Consider the following 16,997-nt stretch of genomic DNA (forward strand, 5'->3'; position numbering starts at 1 on the left):
AGGAATTTTATCAACCTTATGAGAAAAAATGAATTCATCACCTCTCAGTACTAGTGGTTTACTCTTTCCACTCTACTCTGGGTGAACACTGCCATCTTTTGGCAAAATGTTCACATTCACATGTGTAATTTTTTTTTAAATTTATGTAGTTGTACCAAAGGAGTTGCCATTAAACAAAGCAGTTTATGAATAGTATGTATTTGGTTAATGTCATCTCTTTCAACATTATCACCCATTCTGGCCATCACCCCTCTTCACATAACTTTGTAGGATATACACTGAACTCTTGATTGCATTCTCTGCCTCTTCATCTCTCTCTCCCTTTCCCTTGACCCTACCCAACCCCTTTCAAGGACCTATTTCCTGGTGTTTTATTGGTTTTTGTAAAATTTATATTGTAAAGGTGATGTACGGAGTAGTTACAGTTACATATGTCAGGTATTGAGCATTTTTCTTTTTAATCAGTGTCACTTTTTCCTTCATTCTGTTTTCTCCTTCCCATCCCAGTATCACACAGTTGTATAGTTCACTGTATTGAAAAGTCAAATGAGTTGAAGAAACAAGTTCATCTTTGTGAACAGGAATGTTTTATGGCTGGAGGCTGAGATCTGAAGATTCCAGATCAAAATCAACTGGGGCAAGAAAGTGTGGGAGACTCTTATCTCCAATTAACCACCAAGAAAGAGCAGCTGTCCCTCAAGTGGTAGAGTGCTAGCCTCCAGCACAAAAGTGTTCAGGCCCCCAGTACTGGCATACACACACATTTTTAAAAGTAACCTTTAACTATGCTTGACATTGGACATTTTACTAAGTATCCCAATAAATGGAATCAGCAAACGTGCCCCTCCTACCCTGCTCACAATCTAAGATCTTGCTGAGGTGAGGTGAAGAAGGTGGAAGGAACACACCTGAAGGATTGTGCCTTGCAATTTCAGATCAAAATACAATAAATATCTGTATTCCTAAAGCCCTTTCTAGAAACTAAGAGGAAAATCTTTCCACATGTATGTTGAATAGTTTTATTTTAAAGAAAGAAAAAAACCTGCTGGCAATAGAGGATGTGAGAGCCGCAGGACAAGCCATCTTGAATAGACACACCATAGCCTCTCGCCACCTCCCTTCTACTGGATAGTGCTTTACATACCCGAGACTACGACATGTGCTAGACTAAAATACTAATACCGTGTGTCTGTCTGTCTGTCCAGGGACTTGAATTCAGGGCCTTGTGCTCTTTCTTGGTCTTTTTATTCAAGGCTGGAACACCACCACTTGAGACATACCCCCAATTTCTGGCTTTTTGTTGGTTAATTGGAGATGAGTCTTACAGACTTCTACCCATCTAGATTTGATCACAATCTTATCTTAGCTTACTTAGCAGCTAAGATTACAGGCATGGGTCACCAGCTCACCAGCGACTTGTTTAAAAACATTTGTGTAAATGTGTTCATGTGTTATGACTGAGATTATCGAGATGTGTACAAGAGGCTGAATAAGAAGTAGAAAGGGCATAGGGTTAGGTAAAAGTTGAAGGCTGGTTCAGCTCCAAATGATTTGGATCAGGAAGTGAAATTAACTTGAGGAACTGAAGATTATAAGGGTACACAAAGAAAAAAAGTGCTGAAAATCTCCAGCATAAAGCCACAGAAGGATCTTGAAGCAGAAACAACCCCCACCCCTAGCAAAGTCCAGCCTACTCACTCCAAGGAAAATTGCCTACTTTAAAATCTGTCATAGGGCTGGACATCGGTGGCTCACACCTGTAATCCTAGCTGTTCCAGAGGCTGAGATCTGAGGACTGCAATTCAAAGCCAGCCCGCACAGAAGAGTCCCAGTGAGCCTTCCCCCCCCCCCCACCCCAGGCTAGGGGCTTAGACTCAGGGCCTGAGCACTGTCCCTGGCTTATTTTTTGCTCAAGGCTAGCACTCTGCCACTTGAGCCACAGCGCCACTTCTGGCTTTTTTTTATATATGTGGTGCTGAGGAATCGAACCCAGGGCTTCATGTATACGGGCAAGCACTCAACCACCAGGCCATATTCCCAGCACCAAGATGTTTGAAAATTAATTTTATCTTTATTGAAAAAGTGGTGAGCAGGGGTATCTCCAATTTACCACTCAAAAGCCAGAAGTAGCATGGTGGCTCAAAGTGGTAGAGCACTAGCCTTGAGCTCAGGAACAGTGCCTAGGCACTCACAACCAATCAAAAAAAAAAAAAAATCTGCTATGAGGAGGCAGGGGGTAAAACCTCTCTGGAGATGTAATAGTTCCAAAGTGACCACCACATGGATTTTTAGAGGATCTGAAGTGCAGAATTTTAAAAAGGTCAGGCCGGAAGAGGACAACTCAGGCAACTAATAATCACTACTCATTTAGTTTTACAAGCTAAGCTCTGTTCAAACCCAGGGGGAAAAAAGAAAGAAAAAGCAAACCGTTGTGAGTGCTCACACTTGGAAAAATTAGAAGCCCTCCTTAGGGTTCCCTCCTTAGAGAATACAAAAATCAGATGTAAGTATAAAATAGTTTGGTTCACTGTTATAGAGAATTGGGCATATTTAATAGAGAACAAAAGACAAAAATACCCAGATAAATCCAGAACAAAAAATAAAAAAACAGGACAATAAAACTCAACATAAGGGCTTAAAAGCACTTGGAAGCAACTCTGAAGAGAATTAGTGACTGACCAGAAGATATATGTGAAATTATCTAAAATTCAATTGTAAGACAAAAAGGTGAGACATTTGCCAGTGGTTCATGCCCATAATTCTAGCTATTTAGGAGCCTGAGATCTCAGGATCACAGTTCAAAACCAGCCAGTCTGGAAAGTCCATTAGATGATTAAGCACCAAAAAATCCGGAAGTGGAGCTATGGCTCAAGTGGTAGAGTGCTAGCCTTGAGCACAAAAGCTCAGGGATAGCACCCACGTGCTAAGTTCAAACTCCAGGACTGGCAGGGGAAAAAAGGGATTATCACTGCACAATTCATAAAGAAACCAACTCACACAGAAATAAGATAAATGAATACCAGGTTAAAAAAATGAAAAGAAATGAATACCATGCACATTACAGAAAACTACAAAGGATTGACAATGCCAGGGCAAAAATATTAACATCAAGATGAAATCTCTAAAGCAGACACAGATAAAAGACAGATGACCTTCAAAGGAATGGCTGTCAGTTGAACTGGCATCTTCAATGAAAGCCACAAGGTAGAGAAATCATAAATACTTTAGAGAAAATACTGCCAAACTAAAATTATATAACCTATGGACTATTTTTTCAAGAACAAAGGCAAAATAAAGTGTTTTCAGTAGACAAAGCTAAAAGTTAGGAACCTATAATATTTCACTAAAGCAAACTCAGAGGAATATACTTTAGGCAAAAGGAAACTGTGGTGGAAGATGAAGAAATGAGAAAAAGTAAGGACAAATGATAACAAATCTAATTCATTATTGATCAGATGAAAAACTGCAATGGAGGCGCTTGTATATTTAGAGTTAAAAACACACTTTCCTAGTAAAGCACAAAGCCAAGTTCAAACCCTAATAATGCCAAAAAGAACCAAGCTAAACAAGTGAAAGAACACATGATATAGTTTCAAAGTGTTAACTTCAGTGACAAGAATAATAATAAACAAAAAAATTACAGGATAAGTGACTACTTTTAAACTCTTGAAAATTAGATAAAGATATCCAGAGTAATCATTAAGAGCTGGGAGGAAAGCATGCAACTTCTAAAATAATAAGATAAAAATAGGAGAAACACTTATGGATTATAAAATTGGTAAGAGAAAACCATGTATGTATACAATCAAGTTATTTAATAAGATTTTTTTCTTTTATTGGCCATTTGGGGTTTGGGCTTGCTCAGTTTGCTTATTTTACTGGTGCCTATCACTTGAGACATGCCTCTATCCTGGTTTTGTTGCTGGTTATTTTTGGAAGTGTAGCGAACTTTTTCTTTTTTTGGCGCGGGGAAGGCTGGGCTGGCCTCAAAATATGATCCTCTGGATTCCAGCCTCCTGAGTAGCCACGATTATAGGCATAAGGCATGGGTGCCCAGCTAATTAATAGTAATATTTTTCAAAATGTAAATCAATAGACATCATCAATTAAATTATGATTGTAAGAATGCTAAAGAAATTCAGCTATACGTGATTTTAAAGGAATATATCTAAAATATAGGGACACAACAAAGGCTAAATAAAAGAATATACTCAGGTGACTCTAACACAAAGAAAATCAATTCTGAACTAGGTGACAGGGGCTCATACCTGTAGTGTATCCAATAGGCTGAGACCTGGAGGATCATCATTCAAAGCCAGCCACAGCAGAAAAAGTCTTGAATCCATCTCCATAGAACAAAAAACATCAGATTGGAGGCATGGCTCAAGTGATAGAGCACCAGCTGAGTAAGAAAGCAGAGCTAGATCATAAGGCCCTGAGTTCAGAGGCTAGTACCAGCAGAAGAAAAGGGGTGGGGGAAGGAAGAGATGGAAGAAGGAAGGGAGCAAGGAATGAGGAGATCGAGATAGGGAGGGACTGTATATACTCAATAAGAGAAAAAGAAAAGCCAAAAACACTGGTGAATATTTAATTGTATGCCATTATTTATTTAACATGATTTTTCCAAGTTTCCAATGATATAACAGGATTTGCTTCACTTTTTATCATCTCAAACTGCTGGAAATCAACACATATATGTTATTTTAAACACTGTGTATGCTATTTTGATGTTTTCTTTAATATCTGAAGCAAATATGCTGGCCAATAATCATTACAATTAGTTTCTTGGTGCCTTGGACAGATTCTTGAGGTTTATCTGATGCTAGATGCTATTCCAGGTCTTTTCTCCAATTAACTGTATGTTGTAGACAAACATGCCACCTCTCTAAGCCAACTTTGTCTTCTACAAAATATAAGACTTAGACTGACTGATAGCTAATGTTTTATCTGTCTATAAAATTCCTTTATGCTATTCCCCATCACTTTTATTTACTCTTACTTCTTGTTCATTTGCTACTTCTCCACCTATAAAGCATTGTTTTCCAATCTCAAGTAAACATGAATTCATTAAAAAATAAACACACACACCCAAAATATTCTTATTCCAATATATCTGAATTAGTAAGAAGGGTTTCACTTGAATTTCCACTTAATTCTACCTCTTTTTAAAAATTCAGGGATAAAGTCACACCTGTAAAATAATCCACTTAAAACCACAAAAGATACATTTCAGTGACTGAGAAAAAAATGCAATGATCAGGAAAATCTACTGTGTATTTTGCCAAGGTCAATAGAATGAAAGACAATACTGGAAACATACATCCTTAGCAAAAACTTTCCTAAATATAAGATCATTATTGAAGAACGTGTATTTTTTTTTTTTTTTTACAAATCTTGACACCAGCTCCTATAACAATAACAATAAAATAGGAGAGGGAACAGATAGAGGAAAACTTCCCATGTTTCCAAGATTTAGATTCAAGGTTACAAGTGTAAAATAATCAAAAAAAAAATGAACACTTGTAACAGACATGAAACTGACATTTTCTTTTAGATAAAAATGATATGAGGCATTTCTTAAAAGTTTAGTAATCATCTAAGAAAAACTGCACACTCTCCCAATTCCACCCCCCTCCCATACACACGCATGCACCTCAGCCACAGGCATAAAACAAATGCCTTGTATGAAATTGTCTTCTACATTACTAAAATATTTTTAATTATTTGATGTGATTTTATATTTAGAGTATTTCAAACAACTCTCTCAGATGTGTAGATTTATTGGAGTTGAAATCTTGGAAACAGCAAAGAGGTAATAACCCTTTCACTCTACAATGGTTGTGTTTCCTTGAGCAAATGTGAGCAGCTTCCAGAACAGTGGTGCTGGTATTGAGACTCAAAGTTTTCCCTTTAAAAATATATGTAATCCATATAACACTACATAGTAAATATGTTACATTGTATACTTTCTTACCAAGGAATGACTGTTTTTAGACTATTAGAAAAAACTAATCACTGAAAAAACTAATTATTGAAAAGCTATGTGGCTTAAGTATGTATCTGTAAGCGAAAAAAGAAAAAATTATAATTTTACCAAAGAAATAGAAAAATACAGGACAAAATTACGTGAACATGGAGTAGGTCCCAAAGATTACACTATAATTTTGAATCAGATTTCCAAAACAAAGCAATCTCCACACAATTCTTGTGACTATTTATGCTCGAAAGACCCAAAGCAAATATAGGCAAGCTCACCCCTAACTTGTCAAGGATAAATATTCAGATAAAAGAGGAATCCTATTTGCTAAAGTGCATCCACTGACCACACTGCTTTGGCCCTGCTACTTGGTGCTACCCAAGAAAGTGGTGGTCATCCGTGCTTATCCATTTACTTACTGTCTGTGCACACAGAGACAGACAGGATAATGGATTTCTTTTTTTAAGTACTTAAAACAGTGAAGTACAGGAAAAAAAAAAACTAAACATAGAAAATTTTGAAATTCTAGGGAATTAAGATCATGTCATGATTTTAAATACTGGAGATGTGAAGGGCCCATACAAATTAGGAGTAGTGCTACATACACATTTTCTACTTCAATATGGGCTTGCTGTGCTCTTGAAATTGCTATGAGAAAAGTAGGTATTTTCCCCATATCTTTTGGCAAAAGCAAAAGTTGTAGGGCTGCAAAATTTCATGAAATTTGTGGGGGTTTCTTTAAAGCTAAATAATTCAATATCTTGCATTATTATTGCACTCATACATTGCCCGGAATATATCTACAGCAACTCAGCAAGAGTGATTGCAACAGGTAAGGAAAATAGGTCTATCAGAAAGTTCTTCTAAAGGAAATGCAAACAACTGCAATTCAAATCATAATATTAAGTTAAACTATACTTATTATACAATTATTTAAACCTTATATAAAATTAAATCTAACTCTCACCACTAAAATCTGTAAAGAATCAGAAAGGGGTTTATGGTACACAAAGTCGCAAGTGTTGTTGCATTCCACTGTGAAATCACTCCAAGTTACAACAACATTTTCCCCAAGGTTTAAAGAAAAAATAGATTTTAGAAAAAAGACTCTTTCAAATCACTGAATACATCATTTGTGTTATTGACAGAATCAAGTTATACTTTTTTCTACTACAATTCACTCTGATGAAAGAAGTAATTCTCTCTTCGAACTCCTACTAATTGCTACATTTTTAAGACTAGAGGAATTATCAAGTAGGCATTCTTTTCTCTTGATTTAAGTTATTTGTCTCTAAAATATGTCAAGTAAGCTTTCAAAGATTCAGGGAGGGGGAGCTTCATGATTTTTTCTCTCAGTAAGTTTTGAGGAGGCTCCTCTGGCTTCAAGGCTTCGCTGTGCTCTTTCTCTTCCTCTTCTTTGCTATCCTCTTCCATTTTTTCATCCTCCTCACTGTCTAGAGGCTGAGGAATAAGCTGATTGCCCACAAACACGTAAGTGTTGATTCTCTGTTTTACTTTCCTTCTTTTCCTCTTGGGAGGAGCCCTCTGAGGAATCCCCTTGGCCTGCATCTCATCATTTATGAAATTTCTAAGTGTGCGTCGAATATAAATGCGGGCCAAGTCCTGAAGATTCCTGACAGCACAAGGGGCTAAAAACAAACAAACACAAAGAAAAGCAATATTATGCATTGGTCTTTTCTCCATAGGGCAAAAACAAAATGTGTTCCTTAATAAATTGTAGAAAACCCAGAAACTACAAAAACTGACTGTTAGGCACAAATACATTCTAAGCACCATTGTTATGAATTGAGGAGAGTGGACAGAGCAGAGGCAAAAAGGAACAAATGCAATCATGCTATCACTATACACTAGGTAGAAAATGAACTATGTAACTTGTGAGTAGGGATAAGAAGGGGAAATTGGGGGAAAATGAAAGAAAGCATTGCCCAATGAAAGAAATGTATTCATTACTTGACTTATGAAATAGTAACTCCTCTATACAACATCGTAATGATAATAAAATTACTGTCTCTGTGTGCGTGTCTGTCTGTGTCTGTATGGCCATTTTATATACATAAAGATTCTGTTAGGGCACATAAGAATTTAGAGGAAAGTAAAGGACAAAATGTTTGGCACAGTGGGAAAATAACTTTATTCTGCACATCCTTTTATACTACTTGATTCAAAAAAACTCAAGCACAGGATTTGAATAGTTGCTTTTGGCAGACCTTTAAAGCTACTATACACACAGATTCTTTCTATAAATCAACAAGGAGAACTGGTTCATGGCAAAGGAACAGCAGATAGCAAGCTGACAATAAGTATGATAGTCCATAGGAACAACACATTTTTTAGTTACTTTTATTTACATCAGGTATATCTGACAGTTAGGGAAGCTCTTCTGTCTGCTTCATTCCTTTCTCCCCATAAATGCATAAGCCCTAACAGCACAAACTCTTCCTTGTACTCTGTCGCAACATTTCACGCATAGAGAAATAGATTGTCATTACTCCACCTAAAATTGATTTTGCCTAGTTTCCATCTCTGGAGAAATAAAATGTTACCAAGAATCTTTTTCAAATATCTAAGGATAAACAAAAATATAACACAGCTCATTCAAGTAGCATTAAAATTTTTATTTACTTACTGATCTCTTTACTCTTGGTATTCTCTTGGTGTTCTCTGATGGCCCCTGGCAACCATTTTAGCTGAAGCATTAAAATTCTCCTTCTTTGTGTAAGGGCCATCTTCCCCTCTAGACTGTGAGCTCAGGGAGGAGGGGAATTATAGGGGCAAGCTGTTAACAGGGTATCACCTGCCCCAGTCCCACAACAGGTTTCCTGTGTATTTCAGTCCATCTATATATAAGGCATACCTTGCAGTAGCAGATAAAAAATTTTCATGAAATACTGGGGTAAGAGGCTTTTAAACCTAATTCAAAGATCTCTTAGCAGATACTGAGTGGTCCTCTACAAACAACTGCATTAAACTGGCTTTTCCTAATCTTCCACTGAAACATAAATAACTCCAAAAATCCACTGAGTGTGTTTGGCTAGAAGCTGTTTTACTATGCATTTGAAACTGCATTCAACTAAATGGAATAGAAATTGAAACATCATGAAAGAATTTGATTTCAAATCCTGCTTGTGCTACTAACTAGTTTTGTGGCACTTACTAATAGTAAGTAATAGCAAAGTCATCTTGTTCCTTATATGTTAAAACATGCCAAATGTTACCTGACTTGCCTCCTTCCAAAGTTTTTCACTAAATGACAACATTCACAAAGCTTACTTGTTCAACAGCCTAGGCACTTAAAAACCACTTAAGATATATGAGTGAGGGCTGGGAATATGGCCTAGTGGCAAGAGTGCTTGCCTCGTATACATGAGGCCCTGGGTTCGATTCCTCAACACCACATATACAGAAAATGGCCAGAAGTGGCGCTGTGGCTCAAGTGGCAGAGTGCTAGCCTTGAGCAAAAAATAAGCCAGGGACAGTGCTCAGGCCCTGAGTTCACGGGCTAGGACTGGCAAAAAAAAATATATATATATATGAGTGATTTAGACTAGAAAAGTCCCTGTACTCATAGAGCTGACAATGTTTAAGCAGAAAAAAAGTGAACAAAAAATCATTTTTTAAAAGCAAATCATATGAAAACTAACAAACACATCATGTAAAAAGAAAGTGACCTGGGACAGGAGCTGGTGGTTCATGACCATAATTCTACTTGGGAGAAAATAGGCGAATCCTTGTTGGAGTCTAGATAGAAAGAAAATTCACAAAACCTTATCTCAACCAACAGCTTGGCACACGATAGGCATCTATAATCCCAGACACACATAGGCTGATTTCTGGAGGACCAAAGTCCTGGGCCAGCCTAGACAACAAAATCTACAAGACACAGCTAACAGAAAAAAAATACTGGTGTGGTAGTACCTGCCTTATCAGATCAGCTATAGCAGGAAGTATAAATAGGAGAATTATGTTCCACATGCTGGCCAGCACAAAAAGGCTCTATACCCTAGTCCCAGTGGTACAGTATCTGCCTAGCAAACACGAAGCCTAAGTTCAAATCCCCGTATAAGAGAGAAAGAGAAATAAAGAGCAAGGAAGAGAGGGAGAGAGGGGAGGGAAAATGAGCCAACTAAAGATTAAACGAGATGAAGTAACAGTCATGTAAATATCTTGATACAGGGGAGAGCAAAGCCCTAGCATGTAAATGAGCTTTGGATATCCAAGGACTTGAAAGAAGGAGAAGTCTGGAGGAGGGGCTGAAGGCTGAAAGAGATCTGCAAAGGGAGAAGCTTGAAAAGATGTATAAAAATTGTGTTGGAAATTACTGTCAGCGAGTCTGGGGGGGGGGGTGAATCTTTCAAAGGTAAGCCATCAGAAAAACACCAAACATCCACAACCAACTGGATCCATCACAGAAGAAGATTCAGACTCGTCTTTAGTATCTTGGAACCCTGAAAATCTCTAAAACATCATGCACACGAGCTTTATTTCAAAGTTCTTGTGAATGACGCGTAATACTCAGTTCTGCCTATTCAAATAGACTCCATTCCCCACTACTTTGTTTCTAATGCCTCCTGTTATGAGGCAAGGCTTCCAACACTAATCCTAACTACTTACTATAAGGATTTACTTTAAATTTAGGCTATTACTCTGCAAGTAGAGTTAAGGTTATCCCCAACACTTACATATAAGTTCTGTTTGTTTCCCAAAGGTTGGCTGTACAAAAGTTTTATAGTAACCTAGAGATCAAGACTTTAATTTTTATTTATAAACAAAGATGAAAAGAAAAATTTACTTAGGTTGAACCACACAAAACTGATGTTTTGTGACTAATGTATAAAAGGTGAAACCTCATATAACCCAATGTAACATAGTTCCACAATTTATGAAGTCTCTTCTGTCCCTAAACTTTAAAGTAATACATTTTTATTTATAGAATTATGGCTACCCAGACACACACTCCAGAGATAGACAGACAGAAAGTGAGAGAAAAAAAGAAATAACATATATTAATGGATCTGAAGCAGGATAACTTAAGGAAAGGGAGGCCTGGTAAAAGCAAGAGAAACAACACGATGTATTCCTTCCTAGAAATTCAGAAAATTAACACCAGGTATGAATGGAGCAAAATAAAGAACCCAGATTTGCATAACTTTACCACAGAAATACCCCAACAGCCAAAGGAGTCTATGTGTCTCTCCCTATGAGAGCACCCACACTCTGTTACAGTGTACCCCTGCCCTTCTGTGTCTGTTTGTCTGCTTGCCTGCTGTTTTTCTCAATAAAACTCTGCCAAGTTTTCTTACCATCCTGATGTGTCCAGAAATTCCTATGCTGCAGTTGAAATCAAGGACCCTAATGAAGAGTGCCTACATTTAAAGGAAGCTCCACGAAGGTTTACTTCTGTCCAGTTACAAATCACTGCTTTACGATATATTTTGCACGGAATTTACATAGATATTATTTCTTAGGGGTTTTGTGGGGTTTTTTTTGCACTAGCATTCTTTTCTATTTTACTCTGCAGTTAACAGGAAATTTCTTCTGAACAGAAAGCCATTTTGACTTACTTTAACAGAAAAGGAAACTTGTTTCTATTCTCTATACATTACATAAAACTTTAGCAAATGTGGGAGCCAAGTGAAAGGTGTAGGGGAGCCTCCCTTTTTTGAGTCCCTAAAAGTGTCAGGCTTAGCCAGAGTAATGGGCCTGTTAGGCTGGATAGTAGGAATATGTTCTGGCAAATGTCACCAAAGCTCTTATTAAATGTGGAAAGTGGCTTTTCTACTAACCTATAACTCTGCTTTCTGTAACTATGTGCTTGATTGAATGGGGAATAGCAGCTTTGATGTAATGACCTATACTGATCTGGGAAACATGGTAAAAATGCTAAAAGTTGAGTTAATATTTTGTCAGCCTAACCTTAAAATTCCACTTCTGTAAACATCTTGTTTAACCTGTTTTTACTTGCTTTGACCACCTGCATGGAGTATGTGTGGTTTTTGGCTTTAAAAACCCTGCATGAAGCTTAGTGCTGGATACTGCACAGGTAAAATAAAAAGACTCACAGCCTGATTGACTAAGTGCTGATGACTTTACTGTCACTGGTTCAAGTCTAGTATACTAATTTTCAAAAGTTTTTTTATTTGTGAATATGAGGCTTTTAATTTTTAGTAACTCCCAGAATTCCTACCTCATTTTTAGAAACTGCTATTCACAACTAATTCATTTTTTTCTTTTCATTACAGAAAGCTCAAATATATGCAGTATAGTGTGGAGGTCAGATCTGGCCAGTGCCATCATTGGCCACATATGGTAAGTTGCACTACCTGGCATCTTGTCTTGATGGGTGTGCCTGAATTCCTAGAGGAAGGGAAGTCCCATCCCCAGGTGATGGGTGTTGCTGAATCCCTAGAGACAGGGGTGGGTGCATGGCCTATAGGTTACTGAACCTGTCAGTCAAGTGCTTGGGACTGGGAGCTTCCTGTGACTCAGCCTCCTGATCTGACCCTATTTAGGGTCAGGCCAGCTCAGGTGCCATTACACCATGCCACATGTCTCCATGTTTGTGTCCTGTGTCCTGTCTCGCCTCTGATCACTATGCTGTCCCAAGTCAGCTCTCCATTGGAGTTGAACTGGTTTGTTGGTATGGTTTTTGTTCTTTCTTTCCTCTCTGGCCTATTTCCTGACAGTGTTAAGGGTATTTGTGGGCACAGGCCTTTGTAAGAAATGGCTGCCTGCAGACTGCAAGTGCTCTTAATAAAACCTCCAAGATTCAATCCTTCAATATGTGGCTTCTCAGATAATTTGCTATATAACAACAGTAGCATGAAAAAGCCTTGGCACTCTTCTTGAGCAAATATCCCTCATGACTGGCCCTATTTCATCAATGCCCCTACTCTTCTCACTCTCACCCAGATTACTAAAGAAAACAGACATCTGTAAGTATTTCACAAGTATGATGGATTTCATTTTATCCTGCTTCACTGATTTTCTACTTTATATTCATGCTTAAAAATATTCAGCCAATCAAAGACAGTCTTGCTGTCTACTTAGACCAATTTGTATTGATAGCATTAAAATAAGAAGGAATACACTTATCCTTAATAACATATTATATATGTCATTCATTAACTATTACGAATTCATACTTATATCTAAGATTCTTCGGAGAAATTAAACTAGGAAGACTGTCAATGAAAATGAAATGACCACTTATTTGAGGCTTTTAACACAGTATCAGTCAAAAAATAAAAGACTTAAATGGATATTGCACAAAATTCCACAGGGGACTCTAGAAGTGCACTTATAAACAACACACAGGATACTGACTTGCAATATCCTGCCAAGGTCAAACTATATCTGAGGAGTTTTCATCACATGAGTTTATTACTTTCCATGCGGAAAGTAATCACTGGAAGTTATCATAATAAGCTCCAATTGTAATTTTTTTTTAAAAAAGGGAGAATATAGACTTATTCTGCTATTATTCTTTTGGCAAGAAGTTTAAGTAGGTAGCCAATAACTACAGTACAATACGATCTAACAACTCATATGCCCATGAAACAAATATATATGGCCTCCTAAAGGAGACGTCATGGAAACATACAGACAGGGACAGTCAGTCACTTGATTGTGGTTCTAGATAAACTTTTCTGTGTCCCAGAGCATAAGCATCACATGTCCTTTTTGGACTAGTCTGGGGCAAAGTTTAGTTAACCTTCTATTCCAGAAACGTCATAATCCTAACAAAATGAGTCTCCCTCCTGGTAATCATTTTTTTGTGGATTTTTTTGGCTTGGTGTTGTTTTCTTTTTCTCTGTCTCTCTGTCTCTCTCCATCTCCCCCATCTCCCCCCCCCCCCCCGTGAGGGGGTGTGTGTCTTGAACTAAGGGCATGGCATGAGCACTGTCCCTGAGCTTTCTTTTTTTTTAATTTGCTCAAGGCTATTACCCTACCACTTGAGCCACAGGTCCACTTCTGACTTTCGGTAGTTCACTGGAGATAAGGTCTCACTGGATTTTCTCCTTCCCCTGGGCTAGCCTCAAATCATGATCCTTAGATTTCAGCTTCAGGATTACAGACATGAGCCACCAGCACTTGTCCCTTTCTTTTCTTTTTTTTTAAATCACCCTCATCTTATTTGTAATTTTCATACTGCATATGAATTTTTGTATGCTTTGACTCAAATATTTTGGTAAGTAGCCAACGTAGAATGGTGGCAAAAAGATGGTGGAAAAGAAGATGGTGGGAAAAAGATAGCCTCTTCAACTAATTGGTGTTGGGATAACTGGGCACCCATATGCAGAAAACTAAAAGTGGGTCCCTGCTTGTCACTATGCACTACTATCAACTCAAAGTAGATCAAAGACCTCAACATTAGACCTGAAACTTTGAAAGTACTCCAAGAGGCGAGTAGGCAAAACATTAGAACTTAGGCACAGGTACAAACTTTTTGAAGAGTCCCAGGTGCACAGCAAATAGGACAGAGACTTGACAAATGGGTTACATCACACTATAAAGTTTCTGCATAGCAAAAGACATAGTTACTAAAATAGAAAGACAGCCAACAGACTGGAAGAAGATCTCTATTAGCAATACATCAGATAAAGGCCTAATATCTAAAATATACAAGAAACACAAGAAACTAACCCTTTCCAAAGCTAATAGGCCAATCACTAAAAGGGAAAAGAAGTTAAGTAGAGACTTCTCAGAAGAGGTAAGAATGGCAAAGAAACATATAAGGAGGAAATACTCATCATCCCTGGCCATAAGGAGGAAATACTCATCATCCCTGGCCATAAAGAAAATATAAAACAAAACAATTCTGAGATTCTCTCTCACCTCAGTTAAATTGGCCAACATCATGAATTCTAACAGCAAATGTTGGTGAGAATATGCGGGGAAAGGAACCCTATTACACTGTGGGAATGTAAATTAATGCAACTGGTCTTGACAACAGTCTGCAGGTTCCTCACACATCTAAACATAGATCTTCCCTATAACTTAGCCACACCTCTCCTGGGCATCTACCCAGAACATTATGAGCCAGGATACCATAAAGACACTTAATAGCCAAGTTATGGAAATAACCCAGATGTCCTACAATAGATGAGTAGATCCAAAAACTGTTTTACCTATATAGAATGGAATTTTACCAGCCATTAGAAAGGATAGTGTCATTTGCAGGGAAATGAATGGACCTAGAACAAATCAAATGAGATAAGCCAAGCTCAAAGAGGCAAACTGCATATTTTCTCTCATATGCAGAAGCTAGATATGAAATACATTGAGACGTAATAACTCTAGGCATTCACACACAGTGAGACCAAAACAGATCCCCTTAGGGGAGGAACATGGAACACAAATGTGCAAAGCCTATGTGCCTCTGATCATATCAAATAATATTTATCAAAATAAAATTCAGAAAACGAAGAAGAGATCTTTTCTTTGTTAAAAAATATAGCAGGAAGTATGTGTGACCAGAAAGAAATAGTGATTAATTGTGAATGGTAGAGTATGCAATTTTCCATTAGTCTTTGTAAATTTATGTATGCTTTAAATACTTAAAAATATAAAATAAAAAGATTGAGTCTTTTCTAATTATGAAACAGTCAAAAATGTTTACAGCTGCTTAATCTTGCTCTAATGAAATAAAAATCAAAGTACAAATGACAGAGAATATTTTAGAACTAAGTACCTAATATCTTTATTAAACCTAAAAGCACAAAGTCAGAACTTATGAATCTTAAAGAGTTGTCAACATGCCTCCTTAGGACTCCCTCCAATCCTTTCCTAAGCCTCACCTGCCCCGACCCCTGTGTCATCTCATTCATTGTTCCTCTAGGAAGGGCGGGGGGGGGGGGGCGGGGGGAGTAGCTTATATAGGTCTGAGTATATATGAAGTAGCTAGTCACCAGCACCTCTGGCATATCCACCATGAGTCACACACTGGGCTCTGAAGAGAGGATGGCTAGTGTCTATTATCATGTCTAATTTAATGATGTAGACATCAACTTTTCCCTTCCCTCTATTTGCTTGATAATAAAGCTGACCTTTCTTTCAATCCCTAGCTCTCTGATTTCTAAGTCCAGTTCTCAATTGGTAAGAACATGGACAAGGAAAAGCACATGTAATTACTGACCTCCCTCAAACTCCAACCCTACTTTTAATTAAGAAATTATTAGGGCTGGGGATATAGCCTAGTGGCAAGAGTGCCTGCCTCGGATACACGAGGCCCTAGGTTCGATTCCCCAGCACCACATATACAGAAAAACGGCCAGAAGCGGCGCTGTGGCTCAAGTGGCAGAGTGCTAGCCTTGAGCGGGAAGAAGCCAGGGACAGTGCTCAGGCCCTGAGTCCAAGGCCCAGGACTGGCCAAAAAAAAAAAAAAAAAGAAATTATTAAAGACCACAAACTAAGCTAAGCTCCTAAAATATTACTTCATATACTTTACCAAAGTCATTTTATTTTATTTTTATTTTTCAGTCATGGGACTTGACCTTGCAGCATGGACACTGTCCCTGAGCTCTCTTGCTAAAGGTTAGCACTCTACCATTTTGAGCCACAGCTCCATTCCCAGGTCTCTGGTGGTTAATTAGAGATAAGAGTCTCATAAACTTTCCTATGCCATCTTCAGATCTCAGCCTGTTGAGTAGCTAGGATTACAGGCATGAGCCATCAGCAGTCAGCTTTGTTGAAGGCATTTTAAAGGACCCCAAAGTCATATGGCTCAACAAAGGAGAAACAAATGAATACTGAAAATAAAGTTAACTTTCTAAGGCTATATTTCTATGAAATAAAAGCAAACTAAATCAAGAGGTTCTATTTAGTTCATGGTTAACAAAACCATGACATATTCCAAATAAATTAATACAGTTCTCTTCTCTATAAAGATCTGATTAGATTCAATAAGGTAACTTTTCTTGGTCTTCTATACGCTGTCCCCCAGCTTCTCTGGTCTACCCTTCATTAAGGTGTCTTCTTGGGTTTTTGCTCCAAAGTGGGT

At 37.8% G+C, this 16,997-nt stretch overlaps 1 protein-coding gene across 3 annotated transcripts in view; it reads right to left on the bottom strand.

Annotated features, from left to right (window-relative positions):
• Nucleotides 1–6,714: 6,714 nt before the first annotated feature.
• Nucleotides 6,715–16,997, bottom strand: part of Pcmtd1 (protein-L-isoaspartate (D-aspartate) O-methyltransferase domain containing 1) — an 86,088-nt gene continuing 75,805 nt past the window's right edge. For all 3 annotated transcript variants that reach the window (XM_048359133.1, XM_048359135.1, XM_048359136.1), the window contains one exon: nucleotides 6,715–7,626. In XM_048359133.1, the coding sequence (XP_048215090.1) occupies nucleotides 7,259–7,626 (368 nt within the window). In that variant the 3' untranslated portion in view covers nucleotides 6,715–7,258. The remainder of the gene's footprint in view (nucleotides 7,627–16,997) is intronic.

The sequence above is a fragment of the Perognathus longimembris genome, chromosome 12 (genome assembly GCF_023159225.1).
Source record: "Perognathus longimembris pacificus isolate PPM17 chromosome 12, ASM2315922v1, whole genome shotgun sequence".
In the NCBI taxonomy this organism is placed as follows: Eukaryota; Metazoa; Chordata; class Mammalia; order Rodentia; family Heteromyidae; genus Perognathus; species Perognathus longimembris.